The 16,115-nt window shown below is 46.1% G+C and overlaps 1 protein-coding gene across 6 annotated transcripts in view; it reads left to right on the top strand.

Moving 5' to 3' along the window:
* ATP11C (ATPase phospholipid transporting 11C) overlaps window positions 1–16,115 on the top strand; it is a 170,839-nt gene that overhangs the window by 145,553 nt on the left and 9,171 nt on the right. For 2 of the 6 annotated variants that reach the window (XM_042974883.1, XM_042974884.1), the window contains exons 24-29: window positions 2,413–2,540; window positions 5,577–5,712; window positions 8,007–8,072; window positions 10,295–10,398; window positions 13,319–13,472; window positions 13,592–13,657. In XM_042974883.1, the coding sequence (XP_042830817.1) occupies window positions 2,413–2,540; window positions 5,577–5,712; window positions 8,007–8,072; window positions 10,295–10,398; window positions 13,319–13,472; window positions 13,592–13,621 (618 nt within the window). In that variant the 3' untranslated portion in view covers window positions 13,622–13,657. Of the gene's footprint in view, window positions 1–2,412; window positions 2,541–5,576; window positions 5,713–8,006; window positions 8,073–10,294; window positions 10,399–13,318; window positions 13,473–13,591; window positions 13,658–16,115 lie in introns of those variants that run through there. The other 4 variants (XM_042974885.1, XM_042974886.1, XM_042974882.1 and 1 more) reach the window with 3 other exon arrangements.

Here is a 16,115-nt window from a genome sequence, read left to right as displayed (position 1 = left end):
CAAATTTATAACATCGGATAAAAGGCGATTAGTGCTATAGGAAAATAAAAAACAGGATAAAGGGGGAAATGCGTCCATGAGAAAGGGAATGACAGGGCAAGTCCAGATCGGCCTCTCTGAGAACGTGACATTTGAGCTGATCTTTGTGAGTGAGGGAGTCATCCGGGAGGCTGTCGGAAGGAAAAGTGTTCCGGGCAGGTGCAACAGTTCAAAGGAAGTCCAAAGTCGGGAGTGTGCCTGACATGTTGGAGGTAGAGTGACGGAGGCATTATTGGTGGAGTGGAGTGAGCAAGAACTGGGAGAAATACGACACGCAGCCAGACACGTAGAAGAAGCCAGAACAAGTGGGGACTGTATAGCCATCCCTTCGCAGGAACCCTCCCCCAACACACACCTTTTTTTTTTTTTAAAACTTTCAGAGATCAAGGAATCCACTGGAGAGTCTGAACAAAACAATGACTTGATTTGACTTATTTTCCTAACAGAACTACTCAGGCCATTGTGTTGAGAATAGACGGTAGGTCAAAGGCAAAGCAGGGGGCCATTTAGGAAGCTTGCAGGGTGGTAACTGTGGAGGTGCTGAGACGTGATCTGGTTCTGAACATATTTAAAGGCAGAGCCAGTAAACACTTCTTAGCTGATTCGATGTGGGCTGTGAAAAAGAGAAGGGTCGAGGATGAATCCGAGATTCTGGTTCTGATTAATACCCAAGGTGTAGTTGCCCTTTCCTGACATGAGGGAGACTTCAAGAGGGGCAGGTTTGAGGTGAGGGCAAGTCAGGAGTTCAGTTCAGGCGCTGTCAAGTGGGCAGCTGGATACATGGGGACTTGTCCGGGCCAAACATAAATATTCGGGAATGTTCGGTGAATGGATGGTATTAAAACCCCAGGGCTGATGGGATCGCCTAGAGAGTGAGTAGGAGGTTCCAAACAGTGAGTGCTGGAACACTCCCAACAGAGGGCTCGGGAAGAATAGGAGACAGAAAAAATGGCTGGGGCGCCTGGGTGGCTCCGTCGGTTGAGCGTCCGACTTCGGCTCAGGTCATGATCTCACAGTTCGTGTGTTTGAGCCCCGCGTCGGGCTCTGTGCTTACAACTCAGAGCCTGGAGCCTGCTTCCAATTCTGTGTCTCCCTCTCTCTCTCTGCCCCTCCCTAACTCGCGCTCTGTCTCTGTCACGCGCATTCTCAAAAATGAATAAACATTAAAAAGAAGAAGAAATGGCTATGGAGGTAGGAGAATCACTGATTTCAAAATATTTCTTGAGCACCTAGGCGGATACTAGGGTTGCAGATATTATGGGGGCTACTCACTGAGGTAGAGAACATAAGAGAAAGCAGATTTAAGGGGAAAGTTAATGAGTTTGGTTTTAGACATTATGAGTTGCAGGTGCCTATGGACAGCCAGCACAAAGTTGGAAATTTTGGTCTGGAGCCTGGGAAAGTCATGCCTGTATACACATATTTAGCTTTGTTTTTGCAAATACATTTAGAATCCATAGTAAATGGCCACATTCACTGTCATAAATATAGCCTGGAGAAGGTGATAGCGATCTTTGAAACCATGTAAAAACGGGTGCCTGGGTGGCTCAGTCAGTTAAGAATCTGACTTCGGCTCAGGTCCCGATCGCGCGGTTCGTGGGTTCGAGCCCCGCATCGGGCTTGCTGCTGTCAGTGCAGGGCCTGCTTGGGATCCTTTGTCCTCCTCCCTCTCTCTGCCCCTCCCCCATTCGCACGCGTGCTATCTCTCTCTCAAAAATAAATAAACATTCAAAAAATATATTTTTTTTAAATAAAACGTTGTAAAATATTAACGACAGAACCACTGTGACACAGGCTGGCCACTGCCTATGCTTAGTTTCCCGAGGGGCTCCAGGCTTATACTTAATTGGCCTTTGACAACGACAAATCTTCTCAAAATCTATTAGTAAATATCTGTTAGAAATAGAGCTGATGGGGGAGCCTGGGTGACTCAGTCGGTTAAGCGTCCAACTTCAGCTCAGGTCATGATCTCACGGTCTGTGAGTTTGAGCCCCGCGTTGGGCTCTGTGCTGACAGCTCAGAGCCTGGAGTCTGCTTCAGATTCTGTGTCTCCTTCTCTCTCTGCCCCTCCCCCACTTGTGCTCTGTCTCTCTCTCCTTGAAAATAAATAAACATTTAAAAAAAAAGGGGGGGGAGGTAGAGCCGATAGCATGGAAACATCCTGAATAAGATCCTTTGAAAAGGGAGGGTATATGAATATGAACTAGCACAGCATGTTTCTTTTCTGTAGTTATCAGAGAGACCTTATTTATGAACTTCCTTTACTATCACAAAAAAGAAAACGTGAAAGGATCCTCTCTCGTTTTCGCTTGTGATTTTTTTTTTTTCCCCAAACACCTACATTTCTTTTTCTTCTGTCGTTTGTCATCTCAGCCGCTGTACGATGCCGCTTACCTTACAATGTACAACATCTGCTTCACATCCTTGCCCATCCTGGCCTACAGCCTACTGGAACAGCACATCAACATTGACACCCTGGCCTCGGATCCCCGACTGTATATGTAAGTGGAACATAGAGTTAAAAACCACTTCAGGCCCTCAAAACCGTGGGTTTCCTTTCCTCTGCAGGTAGGAAGGACGCAGCGGCCCCCCCTGGTACCATTCAGCCGGGAGATAGATGGCCTGTGTCCTGGGTGTAGGTACCATCCCGGGATGCGTGTGAACCACTCAGTTTCATCTTCGGTAAAATACGGGTGACGGCAGCGTTTTTTGCGAGGAGTAAAGGAGGGACTGTGCATGTAAGACAGGTGCACACAGTGCCTGGCACACAGGAAGCTCTCGGGTGGATGGTAGCTATTAATCTGACTCTGACACCCTCCCCCACCATAGCTTCAGGCCTGTGCTGCGCGCTTTCATGCATTCAGAATGTTGAAAACCCGAAGGAAGCTGCTGAGTGAGTACAAGTTATTTTCGGGGTTTCCGTGGAGTTTCAGTGAGGGAACTGCAGGAGGATAGCCCGGGAGTTACTGCGCGGTTTCCCCTAGAGGCTACACTTGCTCACACCCGCGTGAGTGGGCTCCGTGCGTACCTGTGGCCCAGCACAAAATGCCGCCCTCCCCCTCGCCTGCCGTCACGAGACCCCGACCTCGGCCTGTGACTGTCGGTGCAGATCGCTCCGATCCTTCCTTCGGAACCGCGCGGCACGTTCCAGGTTTCACCCTCGGGGATGTAGTGACTCGGGGCACTTCCCAAACGCTGTGACCTGAAACGAGACATAGTGTGGCTAATTTCCGTGCGTTCAAGAGAAATTTAAATAGGAAACCGTAGGTCTGTAGAGGGAAGAGGGGCAGTACATCGGCCGCCTCCCGGCATGGCAGGTGCTCAGGCCTGAGCTGCTGGGCGGCTGCTCCCCAAATAAATCTCCGTTCTCTCTCATGTTCTCGTGCTTGTCGGCGATCGTGTTGGGAGTTTCCAGCAGCCTCGTCGTTCATCTGAGTGCAGCTGGAAGGCCTCGCCTATCCCCCAGCATACCATGATGCCCCTGCCCTTCTTCCCACGGGGCGTAATGTAGCTCCCGGAGACAGTCGAGAAGGACGGGATCCACTCTGACACTCGCAGAAGCCTCACTGGCTGGCACTTGCCGGGCACACGCTGCAGGCATCTTTAGGAAGGTGCCTTCCCTGTGGCTCCCAGTTGCCTTGAGAATGTGACTTGTTGTCTGTGCCGAGAGCTTGTTTCTAAGAAGCAGCCCCCTCTGTCCTCCTGCAGTTTTTCTAGGGCAAACAGCAACACGTTGCTCTATGCACCCCCCGAATTTCACATTCCTTCGTACACCTGGAAACGCTAGCAGGGAAAAAGGTGCACGACCGCGTGTTTTCGGGAAGCCCCTCGGTGCTCAGTACCAAGCGGACAAGGATCAGTTGTGTTTCCGTTATGAAGCTGTTCCTTATTCAAGACGGCCAGGTGACATTCTGGGTAGTATTGCAACAGGTGTGCTATTTGAGTGATTAGCTACCTTTTTGATAAATGTGAAGAGCAGTTTGAAATAGAAGCCAGAAGAATTCCATGCGTAAACCCATCCTCTTTCTGCAGCTCTGCTCCATGAGAATTAGTAGCCGTATTTGACGTTCTGACGTGTACTGAGAAGATTGTGTTATTTTTTTTAATTTTTTTTTTACATTTATTTATTTTTGAGAAACAAAGTGTGAGCGGGGGAGGGCAGAGAGAGAGGGAGACACAGAATCCGAAGCAGGCTCCAGGCTCCAAACTGTTAGCACAGAACTCGCCGCGGGGTTCGAACCCACGAACCGCAAGATCATGACCCGAGCCGAAGTCGGACGCTCAACCGACTGAGCCACCCAGGCGCCCCGAAGATTGTGTTATTTTAACAGATTTTAAGGTTTCGATCCACCTGCTGTTTATGAAACATTATTTGACTTGCGGCGCCTGGGTGGCTCAGTCGGTTAAGCGTCCGACTCTTGATTTCAGCTCGGGTCGTGATCTCATGGACGTCACATCGAGTCTGTATCGGGCCTCGCACTGGGCCCAGAGCCTTCTTGAGATCCTCTCTTGCTCTTCCCCTCCCTGCCCCCCTTCAAAAAAAAAACAAACAAAAACAAAAACCTTGTGTGACTCATTTGCAAAAAATATAAGGGGCACACCAAGACCTAAAAAGTTTAAATTCCCAAGAGGAAATCTTGATTAAAAGAAGTAACAATTGTCGTCGGAAAGCCACGGTAGCTTGGTTGAGAGCATATGCGCATGATTTAAGTCAAGTCAATCTATGATTATACACCCTTACTAACTGAGTGAACTCTGGCATGCTACTAATACTTTTAAACTTTACTGACATTGGAGTCGCCTGGGGCGCTTTAAAATTATCCTAATGCCCGGGTTACACCTCATGCCAGTGAAGCCAGGACGAGGGTGGGAGTGAGGCGTCAGTGTTTTTAAAGATCCCCACGTGATTCCAAGGTGCATCACCGTGGGGGAACCATTATGATACTCCTTTTGAGGCTCATCTGTGAATGAGACTGACAAAAATACCTATCCCGCGTGGTTTTTATGTGGATAAAAGATGGACAATGTAGGGGCACTTGGGCGGCTCGGTTGAGCGTCTGACTTCACCTCCGGTCATGATCTCGCGGTTGGTGAGTTCGAGCCCCGTGCCGGGCTTCGTGCTGACAGCGCAGAGTCTGTTTGGGTCTCCCTCTCCCGCTCCCACTCCCCTGCCCGTGCACGCGTGCTCTCTGGCTCAAAGATCAATAAACATTTTGTAAAAATGGACAATGTATGTAAAACTCTTAACCCAGCTTACTGACACGTAAGAAGTAGTCAGTGAACGGGACCTAATTATTATTGGTGAGGTTGTTGTTGTCAGTGGCCAGAATTTTAACTTGGCACTCTGTTTACTCGCTGCCTTAGTCAGGAGGCGATTGCAGGGAGGTAGACCTGTGGCTCCGCGTGGCCCTCCAGTCCTCCAGGGATAGCGCCCTGCATTACAACAGGGTCATCACACCTGTGTGCCTTTCGCTGTGGCCTTGAAGAGACAGCCTCCGGAGGTTCATTACCCTGTGCCTTTTCCCATTTGCCAACAGGAAAATCTCCGACAATGCCATGCTCCAGTTGGGGCCCTTCTTATATTGGACGTTTCTGGCTGCATTTGAAGGGACAGTGTTCTTCTTTGGGACCTACTTTCTCTTTCAGACTTCATCCCTGGAAGAAAATGCAAAGGTAAAAAAAATATATATATATGTTCCATCTGTTGGTATCGTAAGCATGGCTTATCTTTTGTCTATCGGCACTGGATTTCTCATACACGTAATCTAGCTCTAATCATTTTGCCAACTTTTTCTTAAGGTGTGGTCTTTAGTTCCCACAACTTTTTTAGAACGATAGAAGTGTTGAAGTAAGCCACCTCCTGTGCACATGGCTAACTAGAGAGCTTGTGTACAAACCTTCTAGAAGTTTAACTTGGCTGTAATTTTTAATAGCTGAACGGAGTTTTGAGTACTTCAGCATTTGGATCCCTCTACCTTTCCTGATGTTTTCTTTTTAAGTAAACTCAACCCCCAACGTGGGGCTCGAACTCAGGACCTCAAGACCAGGAGTCACATGGTCTACTGACTGAGCCAGCCAGAGGCCGCAAGACTTCGCAAAGCAGGGGCAAAGTCTGGCCCCACTCGGTTCTTGTTTATAGCGGCCTTTCGTGCTTAGAGTTGAAGGGGGGAGCCCCCGTATCTTTACAATATTCGCCCAACAGTTGAAGAGTGGGAATCCCTTTCTCTTCCTCCTTCCCTTCCGCACGGGAGCATAGTGTTTTCCAGAAAGGCTACACTAATCCTGCCAGTGCCTTCCTGGCAAGCGACTACATAAGTCAGCACCTGCGGGGGGGGTGATTTTTCCCTGGCTTGTGTTCTAGGAAAGAACTGCTGACGGGGTGAGGTCTTCTCACAGCCACACGGTGAATGTCGAGCCCAGCACTTCACATGTGCTTTCGCTACGTTCGTTCGATTTCTGGGCTTCCTCTTCAGTGGTCACTCATTCTTCATCATGTAAAGCGAAGCTAAGGTTCAAAATGAATTTACCGAGTACAGTGACTGTGTCCACAACCTGCACAGTCAGCATCTGTTAGGGAAGTCATGGGCTCGAGGAATTTGAATGATACTTTGAAGTTAGGTACTACATACACACAAAACCTTTCTGATTTGGACTAACAGAAGGCAGTTTAATAGGAGTCCCTTAAAATTATTGATCACTGGGAGCACCCGGTTGACTCAGTCAGTAGAGCATGGGACTCTCGGTCATGAGTTCGAGCCCCAGGTTGGACATAGAGATCGCTCTAGAAAAATGGTAAATCACCAAGTAACTGCTGGAGAAATAGAGATCTAGGACTTCAGAGTAGGCACACATAGCCCTTGTCAGGGAGAGTGCCTTCCTAAATCTCTGTAGGCCAATCCCTTGAGCTTTGCCCACCAGTAAGAAGGGATTACATCACACGATTTCTCGGTTCCCCGTAGCTTTACGGCTGCTTCTGTGACGTTCACATTGTATTTTAGTTTCATCTGGCACATAGATTCTAAAGAGCTGACTATTTCTGAAGAAGAGTTTGCCGCAAAGTAGGGGGGTACTCTTCCTGCGGTCCTGGTGCCGTGTTTCATTTGCTCAGCAGACTTTGGGTGGTGCGCAGGGAGCTTTGGCCCAGCGTGTGTCCCATTCATCACCCGTTTTGAGTTCATGAAGGCCAAACGAATTAGACTTTACTGCACATGTCGCCACCCTTCTAAATGTTTGCTAAAGTTACAGTAAGTGTAAGAACTTGTCAGCAATTAAACACGACACCACGTATGATTTGGTCAAATCCTTTTTTTTTTTTTTTTTTTTTTTTGCTTCTGTTAATCTGAATTTTTTATGATTTTTTAAAAAACGTTTTACATTTCATTTTCTGTTTTAATGCTGTGCATTCAGATCTTGACAGCATTTGGTAGGCATATGTGCCATTCATTGCCATAGTTAAGGATTTATACATGCTCTCTGCTTCCCTTCAATGTGCACCTGTTAACAGTTCTAATATTTACAGCCAGAAACTTAGGCTCTATCTTTAAGATGTGAGTCCATTTGTCTAGAGATTGGTCCTCCTTGGAGAGCTTTACTTCTGGATTACAGAGAAAGCCATATCAGACTCTTCAGAGACACGAATCATCCAAATGCCCTGTTTTGATGAACATGACCGTTAGTGGGAGAATAGGGGTGGGTTTTTTGTTTCTCTGCCTTTCTGACACCAGTGTGTTCCCTGTTCAGTACTACGTGAAGTAATGGAAATAAACCCCGTCAACCACAAGTGTGCTATAGCTGTCCGAGGAAATGTAGGGTCACAGTAAGATCCAACAGTTTGGCCTGATCACATGTTTCCCTAAACAGTTTCTACGGAAATCTTCAGCATTTACGCCAGAGATTAAAGTTGCCTTTTTATTTGCTTAAGTAGGCTCGTGTATTCATGGTGCGTGTAATTGTTAAATGTTTTTCAGGTATATGGAAACTGGACTTTTGGAACCATTGTTTTTACAGTCTTAGTATTCACTGTAACTCTGAAGGTTAGATTTTTTTATTTATTCAAATATACTTAATACCGTTTTTTGTAGTACTTTCTGATCTCCCACTGTCCTGTCTTTTTTGTCTTCTCTTTATTTTTTATTGCAGGTTGTTCATTCAAGTATGAATCTTTACCAAACTGTGTATGATATTAGATATTTAGACACTTGTATGCTATTTGTGAACCATTTTTCCAGTCTGTTAACGTGTTCTCTTTCATTTCATTCCGTAAAAATTCATACACCATAGTTATGTTCAAAATCTGTTGCTTCTCTCTCCAAGACACTGTAAGTGGTGTATAGACAGGCTGTGAGTGTGTGTGTGTGTGTGTGTGTGTGTGTTCATGTTAAAGAGTTGAATAGTTTTTAAAACTAGGTATCTGTTTGCCAACACCAGGCCTCAAAGCAGTTTGGGTACCTAAGACGATCGAATAGATGTCCGTGAGCGAGAAATGTGTGCAAAAGAGCTCAGTAGTGACAAAATTTTATATAATGTCTTTATCACTGACGTGTATCCATATTAGTGATGAAATGCATAAGAATGTACAGCAGGTAGCATACAGGAGTCATTGGCATTAACATGCAGCCACGTAGTATACTCTGAAGGCTTGCTGAATTCGACCCTTGAGACTTCCGATTTGGGACTCTCTTACCCTTGAAAGCATAATCAAATTCTTCTGATGATCGTTCCAGTAATGAACACCTCACGTGGGGTCCAAGAATGAGCATCTTTAAATGAATTCCAGTGGTCCAAACTAGAATTCCAGAAGAATGATTGACAAAGGACCTCTGATCATCTCCCCTCTAAGTTTTTATTCCCGATTCATTTCTCATACCAAACAGAGCCAACGTGCATTTGCATTTTTCATCGACTATTTCAGTAATATTTTAGGGCTGCAAAAGAAAATGCTACAATTTTATCTCGGTTTAGCCACTTACTAGCTGGTATTCTTGGGCAAGTGACTCCATTTCTCAGTACCTTCATTTCTTCTATAAAATGGAGATAAGCGTTATCGCTTAGGATTTTTGGTGGGATGTCTCTCAGTGAAGACACACAGAGCATTTAGAACGGTGTCTGGCACATAGAATGTGGTCAGAACGATAGATGCTAGTTGTTGCTATTTATTACGATGATTCACAGGATCATGATTTGAAATGAAGGCCCCCCCCACCTTTTTCTCACCTGCTCTTGCCTATGGCCCCAGGGCTTCCAAGTGCCCTTCGATGTCAGAGTTGGCCTTACCGTGCTGTCTTTCATGTGTCCCTCGAAAGACGTGCACTCTCTCATCTTTGGATGGGCATCATTGTGACCTTTTCCCGAGCAGCCCAGAGGTTTATGGATGAGAAACTATAACAGAGAGTGGAGGACCGGGGTGTCACAGCAAGTAACAAAATGGAGACACCACCTCCTCTTTTAAAAAGTTCAAAAACATCCCCAGATGTTAGTCCACGTGGCCCAGCGATTTTAAACAGGCAGAACAGACCATACTTTTTATTTTTAGATTGCACTTGAAAACCTCAGGTGCCACAATCCGAAGAGACAGTCGGCCCTGGCAGAAGCGTGGAGGGATTAACACCTAAGGCAACTGAAAGTGTTACTCGTGTAACGGACTAGACCTGGCTTTCACAATTGAAAGGCGCACTACCTGGTCAGGCCCGTGATTCATTGCTACATGGCGCCAGGCGTGTAGACCTAGTTCCCTTGGCATTTAATAATCCCCGGCTGTTGTGTTGGAGCTGCCTCCCTGTAGTTCGTCTCCTCTTCCTAACTGACCCTTCCATCTCCTGCTGCCTTTCTGTGTCCATCTAGTGCCAGCTCGGCCTTGTCCGTTTGTCGTCAGCTTCTTGGCCGCCACTCCCCGAGGACTTGGGGCTCCAGCCTCCTGGATATTCCCGTGACCCCGATGCCTGCCTCTCCTTCAGGAGTGCGGCATCTCCAGCCCCACACCCACCTGCTACTTGCTTGACACATCCCCCCCCCCCCCCCCAAGCCTATACTGTAGGATCTAGAGGCCTTGGGACAGAGCTTAGCCCTTTCTTGCCCTGGCTCTGTGAAAAGTCTGGATTCTGTTCTTCTTTTGGTTTCCCTCTCTTCTAGTTGCCTGGCCCAAGCTAGATCCTCCCGTAGGTATCCTAAGGTATTCAAGTTCTCGAGTGGCAGAGTGGACTTACTGCCCGGGGCAGTTTGTACCCATCACGACATCTCTTGTGTTGTGTCTTTTCAGCTCGCCTTGGATACTCGTTTCTGGACGTGGATAAATCACTTTGTGATTTGGGGTTCTTTAGCCTTTTATGTATTTTTCTCATTCTTCTGGGGAGGAATTATTTGGTAAGCAGCTGTACACGTGTGAGTAATGTGTAAATAACAAAGTAGATATGTGTATATGTACATTGTCTATGCAAACGTTAATTATACTTTCGAAGCGCCGATCAGGTAAAATGGCAGGTCTTCAATATTCATGGATTGGGAGTCACTTCAGCTACGAATGCTGCTCATTTCAGGTAAGATTTCGCAGGCAAGTAAATGGACTACACGAGTCACGCAGAAGTCCTCCCTTCTAATAGCCCCCGTCCAAATCTTTCACCTTGAAGGTGTGTAAGCCTCTCTCTGTGAAGTGAAACCGTAAGTTCTAGCAGGGACCTTCCATGTGATTTACGGTGGAAATACTCATCCTGTGACGTTTCTACGTGACACAGTGGCCAACAGATCCGTTATTACCCATTTGGACTCCCTTGTCTCTTTCTGGGCCGTTACTGTCAATCTTGTCCCTACAGGTCTGCTCAGGGTGTGGAATACATACCACTCAGTATCCAGAGGGTTGTATCTTAACCTCACCATCTCGCTGGCGGGGGCGGGGGGGGTGGTTAGAGGCAGACTGGACAGTGTGGCCTTCGAGTTCACTGAGTTCATCTTGATTCGGTAGACGTTCATTTGGGATCCCTTTTGTGTGAAGCACTCTGGGGGAGACGGAAAGGAGATCAGAATCTAGCGAGAGGGGCGTATAAGCTGTGATGGGGAGAGTTAGAAGGAATGAAAATAAGTTAGATTGTCCTCTCCTTTTCTTACTCCCAGAGGCCTAAATGTTGTGTAGCCGCTTTCATTAACCAGTGGCTTCTCTTGACACGGATGCAGAGAGCATGGCTAGAGGAAGCCATAGGGTGCAATTCTAGGAGGACATTCTTTGCACGGGTTTGGGCAAAATCACGCATACAAAATACTCCACGTTATCACGGAGATGTGAGGCTGTGTTTATCGTCCCTTGAGACTTCATTAGAAGAAACTCTTACTGCTTTTGAGACGCTGTTAAAACGAAGGCCTTAAGAAATAAAAATATGAAAAGCCTAATCGCGTAAGGAACTACCAGTTCCAAAAAGTGTAATCATGGCATATGTTGGGCACCTCCAAGAGGTAATTTCTGCAGCAGTGAAGCTGACGGAAGTCCCTGTTGTCTTTAATAATCCACAAATTAATCAAAGTTGGTTAATCAAATGTAATATACAATTGTAATTCTGCCCAGAGCACCATAATTCTATCTATGAATCCATGTAATCAGCTTCTGAACTAATGCAAAATTTCCACAAGAATAAAATGTTTCTGGCCAGCTAGTTTCTAACTCTGACCACAGACCGTCCCTTATTGATGAAAATAAATCCTTCAAAAGATTAAGACATTGTCACACCTGTTTTCATTCATTAGAGATACTTCCTGAAAACGTAATAGTGATAAATCTGTTTTTATTTTGTTGCCCATAGTGCTGTCCTTCAGTAGAGCTGAGTTGAGCCACTACATGAATATAAAACTTCTATTATAAAGCAACCAGCGAAATATGACCAGAAACTGTGAGAGACTTGAGCTGAATGCTCGTTCCAGCTACTATCTCTGGACACACTCAGCCCCGAGGCATGGTGACACATCCCTCTGTGGGGACTGGCAGTGAGAACGATGATTTCTGAGCCCCAAACCCAATCCAGGAATAATACCTTTTGCTTTTTGCTGTTCCCCTGTAAAGCTCCATAGGTATCCTCAAGACAAAGAAAATTCTAGAGCGGTGAATGACAGAGTATTGTGGGTAGTGTGTGGAATGCCCTGTGACCCCCTGTCACTTGTGTACTGGACGCTTATTAGGGTCCATTAACTGCCTAGAAAATGAGTTAGGGTGCCCTTCAGAGTTAGAGTGAGAGCTCTGCAGAATTCTTTCCTGGACGGTAGGGACCCTAGAAGACTTAGCCCAGACCTCCTGAATTTCTCCACCTGACTGTTCTGCTCACTTCCTCTGCCACACTCTAGTCCCCATGTACCTAGAGCCGCAAACTTGATTTTATTATGTTACATGAGAGGGAGGGCACAAACATCGATTTTTTTTTTTTTTTTTTTTTTTTTTTAATGAGGAACAAATTTATTTTCAGCGAGCCCTTTGCATCGTCTAATAAATGAGACAAGTGGTTATCTGCCCAGAGGCCCTAATCCGGGGAGAATCTGTTGTGTATCCCAACCCTGAACAGTTCCTCCTCCCCTGCTGCAAACAGCGTGTAGTCTGCTGAGGCTCTCCGTGCCTCGGCCTGGGGAAACTAGCTGTGCTTCTCTGTGGCCACCAAACAGCTCGGTGAATGACTTCAAATGAAATCCAGCATCCGGATGAAGGGTCCTAGATATCTGGCCCCCAAGACTGCGTGTCCCATTAGCAACATTCTCCTGTCCAGCCTGGTTGGCACACCCTGGGTACCCCGTCTGTATTCGGGGATGAGAACGGTGGAGAGAGAAACTCGACCCTCCCTTTTATATTGACGTAGGGGGGGGGGGGCGGGGCGGGCGGGGTGTAAAAACGTCTTTTACATTTCCGAATGTAGAGCACAGTCCATTCTCCTATGAACAAAACAGCTGAGGAAGTAAAATACCTTTTAGCATAAGAAGTAACCATTTCTTTTTGAGTATCTTGAAGCCCCAGTATTTTCTAATGCAAATACATACTCTGCACTTGACGGTTTTAAAGTTGATTGCTTAGTTGTTTTCAGGTCGCATGCACTTTATTGTCGTGTTTGCCCTTTAGTTATCCTTTCTTTTTCCTCCAAGCATTTAGTACGTGAAATCTGTGTAGTACTTTGGGGATATTCTCAAAGGAAATTATTTTTATTAAGGTGTGTAATTTAGAAGAGTCCCTTTAACTACAAAAGATAATGTCGATGACACCTCTGTTTGATATGACAGGACCTGATTTCTTTTTCCATTCTGTGTTTTCTTTCCACCCTAGGCCTTTTCTCAAACAACAGAGAATGTATTTCGTATTTGCTCAAATGCTATCTTCTGTGTCTACATGGTTGGCCATAGTTCTTCTAATATTTATCAGCCTTTTCCCTGAGATTCTCCTGATAGTCTTAAAGAATGTAAGAAGAAGAAGTGCCAGGGTAAGAACTAAATTTATGTTATCACTTGATTTTTGGAAGGGGCTTCAATATCTGCCATGAACTAAAAGCCTTATTTAGAGAACTGCATTAGTTACAGCATGTTAAACCCCTCCTTACAGGTGCATCACTTAATTTCCTCTTCTGCATAAAAAGTATAGTAAAAACTCCGTTACCCAATGCAGGTGGTAAGTAGACTCCTTAATAGTGTTCTATGTGACCTTTAGCAAAATCCATATGGAGCATCTCATATGCTCCATATGGAATTTTAAATGGAAAAAATGGTTGTTGTTTTTTTTTTTTTTTGGTTTTTTTTTTTTTTTTTTTTTTAGCCTAGAATTTTCACACCAGGAATTTCCACACCAACATTCCAGCTTTAACCTTAGAAATTTCCCTGCGGGTTGTTTGCAGAGGTTTTTTTGTTTTGTTTTTTGTTTCTTCAGTCGATACTCCCAATTTACTTCTTTCAAACCTCTCCCCCCCCTTCCTCTGATTATAGTGCTGCTTAATCTCTGTATCGCTTCTAGCCCTGTCTGTCCAGCAGTATATCTAAACCAGAGAGAACTCCCTGGATGTGATTTCTGCATCCTTACCTTCCTGAACACACTTGTAAAAATTCAGATTGTTTTATGAGTGTGTTTTTAGTTTTGCTGCTTAAATCGCCAAATTCTTGCAGGAGCGACAAGTTATTACCCTCTGCCAGCCTAATTGCTTGGCCCTGCATTGTCTGATAGCTTTCAAACATTTCCAAAAAGCCTTTCAAGTGAAAGGGTAGATTAGCCTGGAAAATAAAACTGGCACATTCTGACCAACAGGTTAATTTAATATGTCCTATTCCTGCCAACGCTAATTCATTTTGCCAAGCAAAACCCTATTTGTCTCATGATTCACAGCACCTCCATCTCACAGCCCCTCCAGTGCAATATTTTCAGGAAATGGTCTAACATATATCTACCTGACCTATCGGATCAAATTTGCCAACCAGCTGAGCCACAAAACTGGCTTGTCTGATGGGGGTTTTGGCCCACTGATTTGATAGAATGCGGCGGTTGGCATCGTGCAGTTGTAGGAGCTGAAACGATTACGAGAAAACCTTTCGCGACTAGACGCGTGAAAGAGGACCTTTCGTGATCAACAGGTTGGCATCGGCTCCAGTCGAAAGCAGTCGACTGTCAGCGGCATGAGCCACGTCGATTCTGGGTACACAGAGCCGGCCACTGTACAGTTAGGTGGCCGGAACTGGCCTTAACCCCCTGCCGCCGCGTGCCTTGCGGACGGCACTGAACACGGTACCATTACCCTGGTCCACTCTTTAATCCTTCCAGTAGACCCCTGACCGTCTCCCTCCAGCCTGGGATTTAGTCTTAGGATATGAAAGAGGCATTTGCTTGTCTGAGTATGCCTCCGTATCAGTTGACCAGGGGTAAAAACAGGTCGATACAACACGTTTTTCCCAGAATGGCTCGAGCAGCAACTTCCACCGAGCCCGATAAAAAACGGTCACTGTAAGAAATGGTTTGGTGCCTTGTCATAATAGAGAATTTGTCTGGGAAAGATCTCTGAGGTGCCCTCCCATTCTCCTTACTTGGGAGTACGCTTTGGGAATGCTCCTGAATGTTTTTCTTAGTTGGGTCGGTGGGGCTCCTGCTAACTGATGGCTCACACCCAACCTCCCACTCTCAAGAGGATACACACACCTCAGAAATCGAAACCTTCGAACACATCACCCCTGTCCTCTTCCTTAGACCCCTTCTTTTAAAATAAGTAAGTAAAATAAACATTTTAAAAAAGAAAATAAATAAAAGGGGGGCCACCCGGCGGGCTCAGTCGGTTAGGCGTCCGACTTCAGCTCGGGTCATGACCTCACGGTTCGTGGGCCCGAGCCCCGCACCGGGCTCCTTGCTGACAACTCGGAGCCTGGAGCCTGCTCTGGATTCTGTGTCTCTCCCTCTCTGTCTGCCCCCTTCCCGCTCGTCCTCTGTCTCTCTCAAAAAGAAATAAACATGAAAAAATTGTTGTTTTAAATTAAAAAATAAATAGACACAGGCTGAAGGTGACTTTTCTATAAATTCAGTGGCCATAAAATAGAGGGATGATACAAAGCAGTCCCAGATAAAGACGTAGAACGTTTTCTTTCCACGCAAACGGTAGAATCCGAACTTCTGCCGGAAGCATGCGGTTCGGCATGCAATTTGTTTGCCATGGGTTATGTCCACGATACGAGGATTTATAGTGCCTGTGCTATAGCTTGGCATGCTGGTGTGCTAGAATGACCGGGAAAACTCCCATGATCACCTTCATTCATCCAATCACTCATTCATCGATCCCTACCCTCATTGAACCAGAACATGTGTTGAACCGCCTACTGATGAACATCTCTCTTTACGTCCAGTGTCTGAAAGGCTAAATGGTTTTTCAGACTCTGTGGGATTTTGAGAGTTGCAGATGAGACGAAAAGTTGCGGGCACTCAGCAGCACTGCCTCTCCCACCCCCCACCCCCCCACCCCCCCCCACCCCCACCTTGTGAGGAAACGCAAGGGCAAAGTAGTGCGGATGAATGCATAAAGGCCAGCTGAAACAGCCATGGCTGTCCTGATAAGTCACGTCTGTTTCCGTGAGGCCCTGTTTGGCCGTTCAGAGAAGCA

The sequence above is a fragment of the Panthera tigris genome, chromosome X (genome assembly GCF_018350195.1).
Source record: "Panthera tigris isolate Pti1 chromosome X, P.tigris_Pti1_mat1.1, whole genome shotgun sequence".
NCBI classification, from domain to species: Eukaryota; Metazoa; Chordata; class Mammalia; order Carnivora; family Felidae; genus Panthera; species Panthera tigris.
This window is presented reverse-complemented; position numbering and strand designations above follow the sequence as displayed.